This window comes from Leucopleurus acutus, assembly GCF_964270905.1.
Source record: "Leucopleurus acutus genome assembly, chromosome: 19".
NCBI classification, from domain to species: Eukaryota; Metazoa; Chordata; class Mammalia; order Artiodactyla; family Delphinidae; genus Leucopleurus; species Leucopleurus acutus.
This window is the reverse complement of record NC_139161.1, coordinates 29,619,429-29,634,544: the sequence shown is the minus strand read 5'-3', so window position 1 is coordinate 29,634,544 and position 15,116 is coordinate 29,619,429. Positions and strand designations below refer to the sequence as shown.

The following is a 15,116-nucleotide window of genomic DNA, read 5'->3' as shown; positions in this document are numbered from 1 at the left end:
ATGACCCAAAAGGAATCTCACGATTAAATCACTTGTGCTAAAAGCTCTTACAAGTAAATTTCCCCAAATGAACAGTCTATTCTCTGGCTTCTCTTAGTTCTTAACCACAGTGGTTTTCCATATTTTTGAAAATAAGTTATAAAGGTACACTGGAAAGCACTCAGTTCTATATCATATACAGGTCAAGAAACAGCTACGCAATAGTGAGAATTCCAAAGCAGAGTCAATCACTCTTGTCTTTATGAATTCTGATAAGCCTCAATTAAAAAATAAACCTCTACAAAATCAGTTCTTACAATGATTTGCTCAACACTAAAGGTGCAAAATTCTTACATTATAGTTTTACCCATTACAATGTAGCACAGAAATAAGTTTGATTTAGAATATGATCTCATCAAAATGTAATGAACATAAATACATTTCCAGCTAATAGAAAATGAAATGTGAAGAACTTACCAGTAATGTTTCAGAGCACTGCACAATAAGATACCTAATAACTATATGACAGCAAGCCAATGCTATCATGGTAGTAAGCAAATGCTAAATTTTAACTTCTCATGTGATTATACTACTTAAATATTTCCAACTAATTTAAGGAGAAAAAGTAACCACACATTACACATTATGGAGATGATAAATAAGTCTTCTAACTTCCCCATGCATCTACTTACAGCTCAACAGCCTCTATTATACACAGGCAGTAGGAATAGGAAAAAGGGGGGCTTCCTGCTCCACTTTTAATAAATTGCAGAGGCATAACATTTTCTCAGCATCATTTTATTAACAAAAAGTGCCAACTGTTTTGAAGAAAAGCAAACCATGAATCACACAGCATTCGGCAAGACACTAGACATGGAAAGGGGAACAATATTCATTAAGTAAAAAATAAGCAGATGAGATGCCTCTCACGTGTATTTATTCATGCTTTTTCAATAGTCTCTTAGTCAACTTTCAGTGTAATTTTCACAAATAGCATAGCAGCTCAAAAACAAATGCAAGAGCACAATGATAAAGTTTGGCAATTATTTTGGACTAATTCTGAGTATGAAAGTAAACTTTATACCACAGTTTCATGTAAGCCACAGTACAATATATAGGAATCTTTAAATGTATTGACACTGAAATCAATGTCCAACTAATGAAAATAAAGGAGAAAACAGGGTTTTAAAATACCCGTTACATTATAATTGTTTAGTAAGAAGCAGGAAAAACAAAATAATTTTAAATGTTCTTACATGTGTTCATACGACCAGAAACATAACCAATCCATATTAACTTAATTCATTTAAAATTACATTTGTAAAGGTCACACAAAAGAAAGCTTAGGTGTCATTAATTAGTGTGCCTGCACTTGAACAAACAAGAAAAGATAAATAAATTAACCTCAGTCAGTCAACATATTCCAAAGAGGAGATTCAGTCTAGTGTTACTTCAGTTATCCACATAAAGTGTCTACAGGGAAGAATCTACACATTAGTAATATTTCTGCTCACTAATCTACAGGCACTAGTGAAACTATAAACTATAATTAAAACCCAAAATATAAAGGTGGTCATTTAAACACAACTGAGTGTCTAGCCAAGACAGAAGAGCACCGATGCTGAGCAGGTTACTGAGTGCATGCACTGTCTCCAGGTACATTTCCTGGCAGTTAATTGCCCTTCTGTTACAGTAGACAAACTGCCTTTTATGAATATACTATTTACTAAATTAATTGAGGCTACACTGTTATTTCATTACATTACACAGAATTCTTCCCACACAACTTTTTCCTGTGTACTAATGTCTTACACTAGAATTGTGCTACTTTCTAAAGTTTCAGAATTACTATTTCAAGTAGAGATGATGAAAAAAATAAGACCAAATCTGATTATCTGACTGTTGACAAGTTTGAGCACCAACTACAGCAAAATTCAAGGTAGCTTGCAAGTCAGGTTTCTTGATTTGAAAATTACCTTCCACTGCTTTCATCAGTATTGAAGCTGAGATCTTCAGGGCCTATTTGTTCACCATCAGGAAAACTGGAACGTGTATCTAGGAGAAAAAAAAGAGTTAACATTTTTAAAAGACCAGTATTTTCTTTTCCTTATCTCGAAACGATCTTACCAAGTGTGTTATTTAAGTGATAAAGATGTGCTGGGTTGTGAACAAATCTCTATTTTTAGAGAATTTTTGATCTGAGTCAAGTGTAACAAACACAAAGGGAAAATAAAGGAGAAAAAACCAAAATGTGTAATAGACGCCCACAATTAGAAGATGAAAGGCATTGCCTGACTTTGTCGCCCTGGGGACACTATGGGAGCAGCTAAAGAAGGGAATAGGAAACGATGACGATGTACACTCTAAAGACTGATTTTGTAAATATAAAATGTATTTCAAAGCCAATTAAACTGCACATGCAAATATCACTACAAAAACTCATCGGCACTCAAGATAACTTGCCTGAAATTTGGCTGCTTCTTCTATAAGCAGAGAAGATTGCTAAGAGTACCTTAATACCTAAAAAATCATCAAGTGACTGAGTCTGTACTAAAAAAGACACCAGAATATCAGAGGAACATGTAAAATATAAAGCCGACAATTAACATAAGCCTGACAATGCTGTTATTCCAGGAACTCTTACAGAGGAATGCTCAGACTGATCGTTAAGGTCTCTGGATAAAATATTAGCAATGGGGGATGGACGTTAGACTTATTGTGGTGATCATTGTGCACTGTACACATATATCAAATCATTATGCTGTACACCTAAAATAAAACAAAACAAAATACTAACAATGGGTTTCTCTCAGTGAGTTTTTTCCTAAGACTTTTTTAGGAGGAAGTGGTAATAAAATCAATGATTCCATAATCAGCATGCATTTCTAGGAAGTCAGAAAGAGTTATCTTTAAAAAAGTTCCCTTATTAGCTAGGCTACAAATATCTCTGAAAAGAAAAAAGAAAAATCTGAAACCTCCCCAGGGGCTGGCAACATTTTCTACAAAGGAGCAGATAGTAAATATTTAGGCACTGCAGGCCACAAATGTTCTCTATGGAAAATTCTTTTTTGTTTGGCTTTTTTTTTTTTTTTTCCCCATTCTCAGGTCATGGGCTGTACCAAAGCAGGTTGCCAACACTTGCTCCACCCAGTAAGTAGCACGCATTAGGTGGTGTCTGACCGCCTACCAAATTTTTTCAGTACGCGCACCATTTAGTTTATCCCACAGAATGTCGTCTCACAAATGACAATAATTTAAAAAAAGAAAAAGCAGCAGAAGCAGCAAAGCAGAAGAAGCAGAAGCAGAAAGAGAACAAAGGAAGCAGCAGAAGAGATGGTTTAATTAATCCCCATGAAATGACGTCATGGGTTGCACCTTCATCCGGCAGCCGTGCCATGAAGGAGTCGCTAAATCTGCCCAAGCTGGCGCGCTCCTCCTGCTCCTCGTCCTCAGCGTCACATTCAATATCACTGTCGCTACTCATTCCTGGCAGGAAAGAAGCAGAGAACATGTTTCTGACAAGTAATGACTGCAAGAAAAAGGCAATCTCCCTATCATAAATTGAGATTCCTAGTGAATTTTACACTGAATGCCAAGAAAACAGAAGATACCAAGCAAACAAAACAAAGAAAAAAGTAACCACACAAACCTAAGTTCTCTTTAGTTATTTAGAGCAGTATTTATTTTCGTCCTCAAAAATTAAAACTGCCCTTTCCACCATACCTGAAAAGTTAGAATTTGAAGCCAGTATTAATTTCATTATATTGAGAACACTTTTTCCAAGGCAAACATAGGTTTTTTTCCCCCCTAAAGAGTCATAAGAGATAACAGCTCTTTTAATCCTGATTCAACAGTTTCTAGCCTAAAACATATATAAATATAAACACTCATAAATACAAATACATATTTACACTTATATTTAGCTGTGTATATAAAAAAATTCCAGTAATTTTAGCAATAAATGAGTTACTATCCCATTTGGGCCTCCAATTTTGTTTTTTGCATATGAGTAGGTTTTTAAAAGAAAAGTTCTATAGAATTTTTATAGTACAGAAAGTACTTCTGTTTCAACAAGACAGTGATCAAGAAAATCTGAAACTCTTTCTGCTACAAACCCTTATAAATGCTAGATAAAATATAAACTTAAAAATTTTAATGAACAGCTATATTTAAAAGAACGAATGGAAATCCATAGGTATAGAGACAAAAAGGATATGGAAAACTAGTGGGGTAGATGCAGTTGCCCCAGAGAGCTTGATGCGGAAGTCTTTAATACTCTGTTGGGGACAGGAAAAAAACCTCTGGATCCACCATAGAAAGGGAGTTGAAAGTGAGACTAAAACTGCACTCCCTGCAAAAAGCTAAAACTCTTGCTGAAAGAATAAACTAAATAATCCTGTCTACTGCCACAGGAAGCCAGCGGGGAATTTCGTCTTGTTTCTGGGCTCAGCTCACCGCAGAATTCAAACTAAGGCCTGTGAGCATCATTTAAGTTTGGGGTTAAGGTTGAGGTTCAAATCTTAGGAAAGTAACATAGAAACTGGTCAGGAGCTAGTGTGATCCGAATAAAGCAATTTATTCCTCTAGAGGGAAGGTTCTAGGTAAGATGAAGCAAGCACACTCCACCCCATCTTTCCCACTGAATGCAGCTATAAAACCTCGACAGAATGCATGAAGTGGCTACTTGAGGATTCTGAAAAGTAAATAGGGACAGGCATATTGGAGTAGACAAGAATTTGAAGTACCAACAAATTAGCAGATTTAAACAAGACCCAGAGTCTCATAAAATCATATTAAAAATGTCCAGGATACAATCCAAAATTGCTTCACTGTATGAAAAACCAGGTAAAGACAAGAACGAACATCAGTGCTGAGATGACAGAGATAATGTTGAAATTATCTAACACAGACTAAAGCAGATATAAAAATGCTCATGAATAGTCTTGAAACATACTTAAAAGACCTCTCTGGTGGGAAGCTTCCACAATTCAGGTCACAACAATTATAGTGGCGGGGGTGGGGGGGATGATTCTCACAAGGGGTAGAAAAAGTCTCAAAAAGTTATGTTCCAATCAAAATTTACAAACAAGGCAGACAATCTACTTGAAGTAAGAGTCAGCAGATATACAAATAGAAGGACAATACCACAAATTTTTTCACAAAATAGAGTACAAAATTCTGTTTAATGTGGAAAAGGACAGATTTTTTTTAATTACTAGACTTTTCAGATATTGTCATTAAAATTAAACTATTAATAGATGAATTTAGGCAAGGTTGAAAAACTTAAAGACAGAACTGAGAAAATTAACCAGAGTTTTAAAGAACAATGAGATTGCCATTATAAAAAAGAGGTTAAGAAACACAGGGATAAAAAAGGAATGGTTCAAACTGTGCCAACTAGACAGCCATAAAGACAGCAAAGGAGAGACAATATATTAAGAGAAAATGGCCAAGAATTCTCCATAATTAATGAAAAACATTCTGAATTGAATGGAAATAAAAGTACAACATACCAAAGTTTGGGGATGTGGCTAGAGCAGTGCTTAAAGATAAAGTTACAGCATCAAATGCTTATATTAGAAGAGAAAAAGGCCTCAAAGTAATGGTCTAAGCATTTACTTTAAGAAACTAGAAAAAAAAGAATAAATAAACTTGGGTAAAAGGAAATAAAGAACAGAAATTAAATTAGCAGGAAAACAAAAGAAAAAGAAATCATTGAAACAAGAGTTGTTTGAAAACGCCAATAAAACTGAAAAGCTTCTAGGCAGACCAAGACAAAAGAGAGTAAAAAAAAAAGGAATAAAAGAGGGGACATCACTAGAGATTCTACAGACATTAAAAGGGTAATAAGGGAACAGTATAAAAAACTTTATGCTCTTGAAATCAAGAACACTGATGAGATGGACAAATTCTTTGATAGACACAAACTACCAAAATTCATTCAGGTAAAAATAAGCTGAATAGGTATTTTAAGTATTAAAGAAACAGAATTTGTAGCTTAAAAAACTATCAACAGGGACTTCCCTGGGACTTCCCAGGTGGCGCAGTGGTTAAGAATCGGCCTGCCAACGCAGGGGACAGGTTTGTGCCCTGGTCCGGGAACATCCCACATGCCGCGGAGCAACTAAGCCCGTGCGCCACAACTACTGAGCCTGCGCTCTAGAGCCCGTGAGCCACAACTACTGAAGCCCGTGCGCCTAGAGCCCGTAATCTGCAACAAAAGAAGCCACCACAATGAGAAGCCCATGCACCACAACGAAGAGTAGCCCCCGCTCGCCACAACTAGAGAGAAAGACCGCTCGCAGCAACGAAGACCCAACGCAGCCAAAAATAAATAAATAAATTTTAAGGGGGGGGAAAAAAAAGATCAACAAAGAAAACTGTAGCCCCAGATGGCTTTACTGGTGAATTCCTTCTCTTCTGTTTTCAATAAGAGTTTGTGTAGTACTATTTCTCCCTTAAATATTTTGAAGATAGGCTGGATGTGTGGATGTTTCTGAAATTTCCTTACTAAGCAAAGGAAAAAACATTCCTGCTCTCAAGAGTCAAGAGTGATACTTAACTGCTCAGAGAATAAACCAGCTACTTGCATGAAGCACCACCTCCACCTTCTGGCCCTTCATGGAACTGCTGCTGAAAACTCAAACCCACATGAGTTACTGAAAATCTAGGCACAAATTTGACCTCTTCGTACTAGTGTTTCTGAACTCCTGACATACATTAACCTCCAGGATTCACAAACGAGGAACTGGAATTTTCAGGAATTCCCCAAATCTCAAGTTATTCTTTAAACACTTACAATATTTTTCAAACTCTAATAAAGTTATATATCTTTTAAAATTTTTGGTTAGTTTGTAGTATTTACAAGAACTGTAGCCTACAGTGAATATTCAAATACTGGAAAATGCTGTGAACATTACTGGGTAATAGTTGAATAATGTACACTTAGAACTCTTAGTAAGGTTTATAGCACTACATGGAATCACATCAAAAATGCCAATATGGGGGGGCTTCCCTGGTGGCTCGGTGGGTGGGAGTCCGCCTGCCGATGCAGGGGGCACGGGTTCGTGCCCCGGTCCAGGAGGATCCCGCCTGCCGCCGGGTGGGTGGGCCCGTGGGCCATGGCTGCTGAGCCTGTGCTCCGCGGCGGGAGGGGCCGCAGCGCTGAGAGGCCCGCGTACCGCAAAAAAAAAAAAAAAAAAAAAAAAAGCCAATATGGGGACTTCCCTGGTGGCGCAGTGGTTAAGAATCCTCCTGCCAATGCAGGGAACACGGCTTCGAGCCCTGGTCCGGGAAGATCCCCCATGCCGCGGAGCAACTAAGCCCGTGCACAACTACTGAGCCTGCGCTCTAGAGCCCGCTCGCCACAACTACTGAAGCCCGTGCGCCTAGAGTCCGTGCTCCGCAACAAGAGAAGCCACCGCAATGAGAAGCACGTGCACGAAGAGTAGTCCCCGCTCGCCACAACTAGAGAAAGCCCGTGCGCTGCAATGAAGACCCAACGTAGCCAAAAATAAATCTATTTTAAAAAATGCCAATATGAGGAATTCTTTTGCTTTTGAAACTTCCTATTTCTTGGAGCACCACTCACAGGATTCCTGTATAGTATAGTATAGACTCATTAATATTTACATAGCAGCAGACAGGGCCATGAACACATACTTATAAAGTGGCAACAGCTATAGCCAGGGCTGATTTGACTGCAATTGCTTCTTTCAAGGTGCTCCCATTGATCTTAACCTTTGATTCTAGGTACCAGCATTTCCAGTTTATACTTTCAACTTGCCATTAGTGGATTCTTCCAAAGCAGTCATGTTTCTCTGTTTTTTTCTGTTTTGTTTTGTTTTTAATTCATTTTTTGGCCACGTCATGCAGTATGTGGGATCTTAGTTCCCCGACCAGGGACTGTTCCTGTGCCCCATGCAGTGGACGCGTGGAGTCTTAACCACTGGACCGCCAGGAAGTCCCCATGTTTCTGTGTTGACTGTTAAGATTAACAGGAGAACTAGAATAATTTTTTCCGGTTTTCTGACTTCTTGACTTACTTTTCTTAGGATTCAGAAAAACATGCATTTCCCAAGAAGCGTTGGAAACAAATTCCTGCATGAAAACACTACTTGTTTTTTTATCAAGTCCTAAGATCTGAAGTTCCCTAGCTCTGTGAATGTAATGAGAAAACCAAATTGGTCTCTTGACCTCTAGCTTAATAGTTGACCTATGGGGTCACCAGGTCCTGTACAACCCATTGACATCAGTGAGAGCAAGTAAACACAACATAAGGTCAAATACTTTCATTTTTTGGAAATGAAAGTAGCTACTGTCAAGTAACAGGTCACAAGCTATTTGCTATGTGCCTTGCCCCATACACTGCAATGTCTACCCACTGCATTAAGGTTAAAGCAAACTAGTGATATTTCACCAACTATAAGAAATTTGAATACAGGACCTTTCTTAATCTCACCAGAAGGTGTCAACAAGTTTTCACAAAACTGGCTGTCAATGATAATTATTGTAAGATACCATTAAATGGAAGATGCTTCAGAGATGTTCATGTGGGGGGAAAAAACCCCAAAATCAACCCTGCATCTTAAAGTAAAATGTGAAATAAGGTATTTCTATATCAATCACCTACCATATTTTTTGAGTATCCACTATATGCTCAGTAGTCCAAAGCTAACTTTTGAGTTATAACGCCCTTATTCAGGGGTGCTCAAACTTCAGCTGCTTGGAAAATACATTAACCACCTGGTAGACCAAACACTAATGCTTCACTTGCCTTCCTCCTTTCCAGCAGAACCTCAATGTTGTTCAGCCGTCTTCCCTTCTCCAAGTGGCCACGTGGAATGGATCAGGGAGGGGAACCAAATGTTCAGACTTTGCCAAGTTTCCTTTTTTTTTCACTACTGATTAATGAGATGTGCTCTCATTGATAAACATTGATAAACAGAGACATATAAAATGAAATAATCCTCCCCTACTCCCAGAATGTTTTTCTGACTCCATATAAAGTTTGGAGCTGCAGCAACCACCTTGCCATCCTGAGGGGAGCTAAGCCAACTCACTTAGAATGGCAGAGCAAAAGATGGGGGGACGGGGCTGGTGGGAGGAAATGAGTTCTTGATGACATTAAGCAGGTAAATTTTCCAACCTTGAAACTGCCCTACCAGAGTTAGGTGAGACTTCTTGTTAATACAAGACAGTAAATCTTCCTATTGCTTAAACCAGCTGATTGGGTTTTTGTAACTTATGTCTTCATTGATACACCAAAAGGGATCAGCAATGCTGGAGCATCAGACTTGTATACTACTCTTAGATAGGGTGCCAGTAAGGTTTGCAATAGGCATGCCATGGTTTTCCCTGGGATGGGTGACACCCCTGACTTAATTGAAAAGGACTGTGCTAATTCAGCAGAAGTCAATCGCATAGTCTCCAGTTTTACAAAGAACAAGGAAGAGACCAGTCTACCTAAGGAATTCTGTAGGTATCAATTGGGGTAGGGGGGGTGTGAGAAGGAAATCAAGATTTTTGCAATGCAGCCATTAACTAGGAGATTAACACAAGGTTGTCCCATATGATCCCAGTTAGAAAGGAAAAGGCCTGTTGATGACTGTCAAGTCTAAGAAAAGTCACTTTTTATTGACTCTCAGGAACATTTAAGAGACCACTTTAGTTGTCCCAAATTCCCAACTAGTAAACACAAAGAATTTTAAAGTTTTAAAAACTTTAAAACTGGAAACTTTAAAAAAAAATTTAAAGTTTCTTCAAACAGCCTGGCAGTAGGGAGGGAGGAAGAGGAGAGGAAAGAGACACCAATTTACAGTGACCTACCACAGAAAATTTTCTTTTAGGCATTCTGCTTAAGAATAAAGAGGCTCGTTATTCCTAAGCACAGATGGAAGACAACCCCTCTCAACTTTTCACCAAGGCTTACCGGTGCGAAAAGTAAAGGTTTTCTTGAGAACTGGCTCCTGCTGATGATAGAATATACCCACAGCAGTAAGTAAGGCCCCATTCTCCTCTCACAAAGCAAATTTCAAAAGGCACAGAGCTCCTTTAGTTTACCTATTCCCCTCTTCCAGCCTTATCAATTAGTCTCCTCACTGCCTATCCTGGGACTCTAGTGGTAAATAAGCTGTTTAGATACCAACAAATTGCAATAGTGGACTTTCCTGGCACTACTGATTTGCATGTTTACAGTAACTTTTCTTATTGAGTTCTAGGTGCTTTGCATCACTACAACACTCCTTACATAAGAAAAAATGTGTTACTGAGTAACACTGACAGCACTAAATCTCAGATTCAAAGACTTGAAAGTGCAGAGCAGATCCTAAATGTGGCCAAGCAAATGCCTTTCTCCAGTTTAGGATAAGCTGTTGACGATTAGCTTTAAAAAAAGAAATGGAACTAATGTCAAAACTTATGGGGTTTTTTTGGTGCTAACTAGCTATTTACATAGAAAAACTGCTGAGAAAATGTGAATTTATGAGATGAAGGCTGAAATTTAAAAGTCCAAGTTTAATTTAACATTCTTCTTTTACCAGTCTTCCTGTCCCCAGAGTTCCACACCCCATTCCCAGTCCCCAACTCAGTTAGAGTAGGAATTTTAAAACATAATTTTATTATTTCACTCCTTGCTTATATTCCATTCAAAGGACAAAGTCCAAATTCTAGCTAGACATACAGTATAATTCCTCATGATCTGACCTCTGCCTCCACTCTGGCCTCATCTTTCACCAGTCTTCACAACTCATACTAACTCATACTCATCCCTTAGGATGATCTTTCCAAGTGTGGACTAAGTTGGTAGAGAAGTGACAGTTAAGAGCACTGGCTCTGTGACTTTGAGTAAGGTAACTGACATCTCTAGGCCTCAGCCTACTCACCTGTAAAATCAATATAATAAAGTAACCATGTAGGTCTGTACTGAGAAAACATAATACTGGTAAAGTCTTTAGCAGTCTTAATACCTAATGAGGGCTTGCAAATATTATCTATTATTTTTATTATTACATACCTGTTAGTTGAGCTCCCTATATACCCCATCACAGCACTCATCATTCCATATTATAATTGGCTATTAACTGGTCTCTAACACCTGTTGTTTGGTTTTCAATTGCTCTCCCTGCTCCCTTCCCACCACCACCAACACATACCCAGCATACTTGAGGACAACTTGCTCCCATCTGTAACTATGACCCACTCTGGCAAGTGATTCTTAAGGAGTTGTCACCCCTGGTTTGAGTTTTCAACTCAACCAGTGGTTCTCAACTGGGGATGATTTTGCCTCCCAGGGGGCATTTGGCAATGTCTTGAGACATTTTTGGTTACTGTAATTCAGAGGAGGTACTACTGGCACCTAGTGGTTAAAAGCCAAGAATGCTGCTAAACATTCTACAATGCACAGGGCAGGCCCCTAATACAAAGAATCACCTGGCCCAAAATGTCAATGGCACCAAGGTAGAGAAACCCTGAACTAAACAGTAGGTTCAGGGATTACTTTATCACCAGCATCAAAACAATGCCAGACAAATTAGAAGCATTTCACAAATGGTGCATAAACAGAAGGAGCCTATAATTCCAGCACATGCTAAAACAATTTAAGCCACTACAATCTATAATCAGTACGTATAAATACATGGAAACTAGCTAAGCCCTACTAGCTAATCCTTATAGGCCCTTTCTATAAGGATCAATCATAATATATTTTTCCTGTTGTTTTAACAATCAACACTTCACTTTGAAAATCCTTTCCATTTAATTTCTACTGAAATAATGCTGCCCACCACAGGAGCACCAACTAAGATGGAAGACCAAAATGTTTAGTGTTCTTTAACTGAAAAGCCTGAAACCCACACACACTCACAGAGCAGTCAGAGGTAGACGCTGGCACCTTTTATATATGCTTTGAGCTACAATTCATCAATCGTTGAAATTCAAATAAGTGCAGAGGTGGTAGGTGGCAGAGTTTCACTAAGAAATGAAAAATCTCAGTGTCAAATATCATTACTAAAGTTGACATGCTTTTCTGCTAACATATAAAGGACAAGCAAGGGCAACACACATAGCCTTGTTTCAAGCACCTTCTGTTAACTCAAAATTACAAAAAAGTCTTCTACACTTTCAGGTAAAGAATAATGGACCTGGAAGAACACGTAGACAAATACTAGAAACGTAACTGAGAATGAACTGGCAGAGTAGAAGTCAGTTACCATAAAGGATTTTTTAAATGGTTAAAGTTTGGAATCCTTCTAAAAGAGCAAAGTAATCTATAAACATTAATCAAGACTGACTTTAAAAGACAAGGTACTTAACATTTAATATTCTAATTAGTTGTTTGGGGACATGTTTTTCCTGTAAGACACTGAACATATCCAATTTAATCTTTTCATATCTAGCAAAACTTCAATCCCTATCATGTAGGTAGCATAACACATTTAATGAATGAGCAAATGAAGTATCTGCAGACTTTCTCCCTGTAAATGCCTGTTCTAGTAAGATGTCCTTTTATGTAGTCGATTATCCATTTTGCCTTCCATTGTGCTTAATGTCCTAGTAAATCAAACTCAGAGGCACAACAAATGCTGTTTTCAGATCAAGCATGTCAGATAGTAGATAACATCTCAGTAACTGTTTTATTAAACCAACCACTCCCGACCACCACCAAAAAAAGATTATTTCGCCTCCCGCCAACTATGACTTTACCATTCCTTACCTTCCTCTGGGGCAACTGAAGCTCCTTCAGGTAGTATAGGTTGTAATTCCCCAGTTTCAGAATTATTTTCCAAATCAGTCATTTGCATTCCTTCCAGACGACCTCCTTTAACACTAGTCCTCAAAGAGGGAGAAAATAACCTGATATTCTTGTATAACTAGTCACTGATATAATAATCTAGATTTTTTTCCTGTCCAGAAACTGAGCAAACTAAGTAGGGTATAGGGCACTGGTGTTTAATACTAAATTTCAAGTTTTACTTTTAAAAGATTCACTAGAAGACTCACAATGAAAGGTTATAAAGTGGTAGATTGCATCAACGTCAATATCCTCGTTGTGATAATATATCAGCGTTTTGCAAAATGTTATAATTAGGGGAAACTGGATAAGGTACACAGGCTCCCTCTATTCTTTCTTATAATTGCATGTGAATCTACAATTATCTCAATAAGAATTCCAATTTAAAAATAAATATAAATAGAAGTCCTTGATAACATGTTCTCACCAATATGGAAAGACTTTTGAGGTATACTGAGTGAGAAAACAAGGTGCACCTTTTGTATTAAAAAAGCTATATGGTCACTTAAATATTGCTTAAATATGCATGAAAGCTGAGAAGACAGCATATACAAAAAATTAAAAACAGCAGGAATGTGTGTGGGCAGAAGGTTGGAAAACAAAGCAGATGGGAGACAAAGATGGGGAAATTTTAACTTAATATTCTTCTTTTTAACTTCCATTTTTGAACCATTTATTACTAGCATTTAAAATTTTTGCTTATACTACCTTAAATCAGGCAAGGAAAAAAAACACAAGCTGGAAAACACCACATGACCCAGGTTGGCAGTGTAATTAACTGTAAAATGAGGGTTATAGCTATGAGCTTTACACATTTATACAGGATTTTACAATCTAGAAAAAAGTGCACATTCGTACACATTTAATCTTTATGACTAAAGGCAGATATAAATCTCCATAACAAAATATAAAAACTAGTTGCAGCTTCATCTTGAAAGGAACATGTATAAAACCAGGCTAGGAAATGCGGAGGACAAGACAATCTCCAATGATTGTAACACCCTTCCACTGCTTAAACTTGAGCTAGAACAGAAAACAGCCACCAGCTGTCCTATTAGATTTGGTAATTATCCAGATCTTAAAACTCTATACAATTAAGTAAACTTAAGGGATATTAATCTTTCTCTAAATTTAATTCAAAGTTCTTTTCAAAGCCTCCAAGGTAGAATTATTCCATTTTTTAAAATTAGAAATGTATTTAATATCCATATAATAGATCAGCAAATGGATATTAATGGCTCATCTAGCACATTCACAGACAATACATTCCATAATCACTCTCTTTTAAATGGATGGAAGTTTAATTGACAATGTTGACTGGGTGACATGACTGGGATTTGAGTTTATGTTTGGGTGACATGACTGGGATTTGAGTTTATGTTTCCTGGCAGAGAGATGAAGGTACTGATGACCACATATATATATCCTTTTGGGAAATTCCAACTATGTGTTTTGAGGACACTTTCATAAAAGGGAAAAAAAAGGTGAGATGAAAGCAGAAAAGCAGTTTTAAAATAAAATCGCCAGAAGTGCTTTGTTCTATACAAAATTCATGTAAAAGACCTATGGGACATAATATAGCATAGCACAAATGTCTTTGAAAAATATGGGACAGATGGAAAAAAAAGTTGACCCAAAAATGTCACAAGGCAGAGGTCACCCAAGGTTATATAACATTATTATCCTAACTTCAGTGAAAATGAGCTCTAATGTATTCAAGCTGAACTTCTGGTACTATCTCATTCTGTGAAGAAAGAAAAAGGTAAGGTCTCTGATGCTTGAAGTTACATTTTAATACAACAAATAAACTGTCTGCTAAAAAATTAACAAACTAGAAGTTTATTATGTTCATTACGTTGTAGACTTAAAGTGCCAAACAAAACTATTAGCTATTATTCCATTACATAAACAAAAGAACTTAACTTACCCCAAGGTGACCATTTTTCTCCTTTTTTCAATAGTAGGTAAGCCACTGAAAACTGCAACCACAACAGCATCTGAATCCAAAGCTTGACACTGCCGGTCTTCAGATTTTGGCAGAATGTCACCGATACTGCCATGTGTCAAGGCTCGGGGAGAACTGTGCCTGCTCCCAGACTGAGAGCTTCCTGGGGAGCCTACAAAAAATGAAGGGGATGTTCAGAAAGAAGGCAAACAAACAAAAAGTCCTCTCTCTAGTTTCCACGTTAGGAGATCTCACTATACATATATTTTTAAACTGCAGGAAGACTCAAAAACAATTTTAAAATATAACCTAGTCTTTTTGATGCCAACTATTTAATATGCGGTCTAATGGCTGCACTTTCTTACTGATGGGTCTGTTCTGTGTGATCAAGGAACTTTCAAA

The 15,116-nt window shown here is 37.6% G+C and overlaps 1 protein-coding gene across 4 annotated transcripts in view; it reads right to left on the bottom strand.

Annotated features, from left to right (window-relative positions):
* Positions 1-816: 816 nt before the first annotated feature.
* TRIM37 (tripartite motif containing 37) overlaps positions 817-15,116 on the bottom strand; it is a 116,435-nt gene continuing 102,135 nt past the window's right edge. For 2 of the 4 annotated variants that reach the window (XM_082861421.1, XM_082861422.1), the window contains exons 21-24: positions 14,697-14,886; positions 12,692-12,810; positions 3,355-3,465; positions 817-2,034 (exon numbers count right to left, since the gene is read on the bottom strand). In XM_082861421.1, coding sequence (XP_082717547.1) covers positions 1,952-2,034; positions 3,355-3,465; positions 12,692-12,810; positions 14,697-14,886 — 503 coding nt within the window. In that variant the 3' untranslated portion in view covers positions 817-1,951. Of the gene's footprint in view, positions 2,035-3,354; positions 3,466-12,486; positions 12,811-14,696; positions 14,887-15,116 lie in introns of those variants that run through there. The other 2 variants (XM_082861423.1, XM_082861424.1) reach the window with 2 other exon arrangements.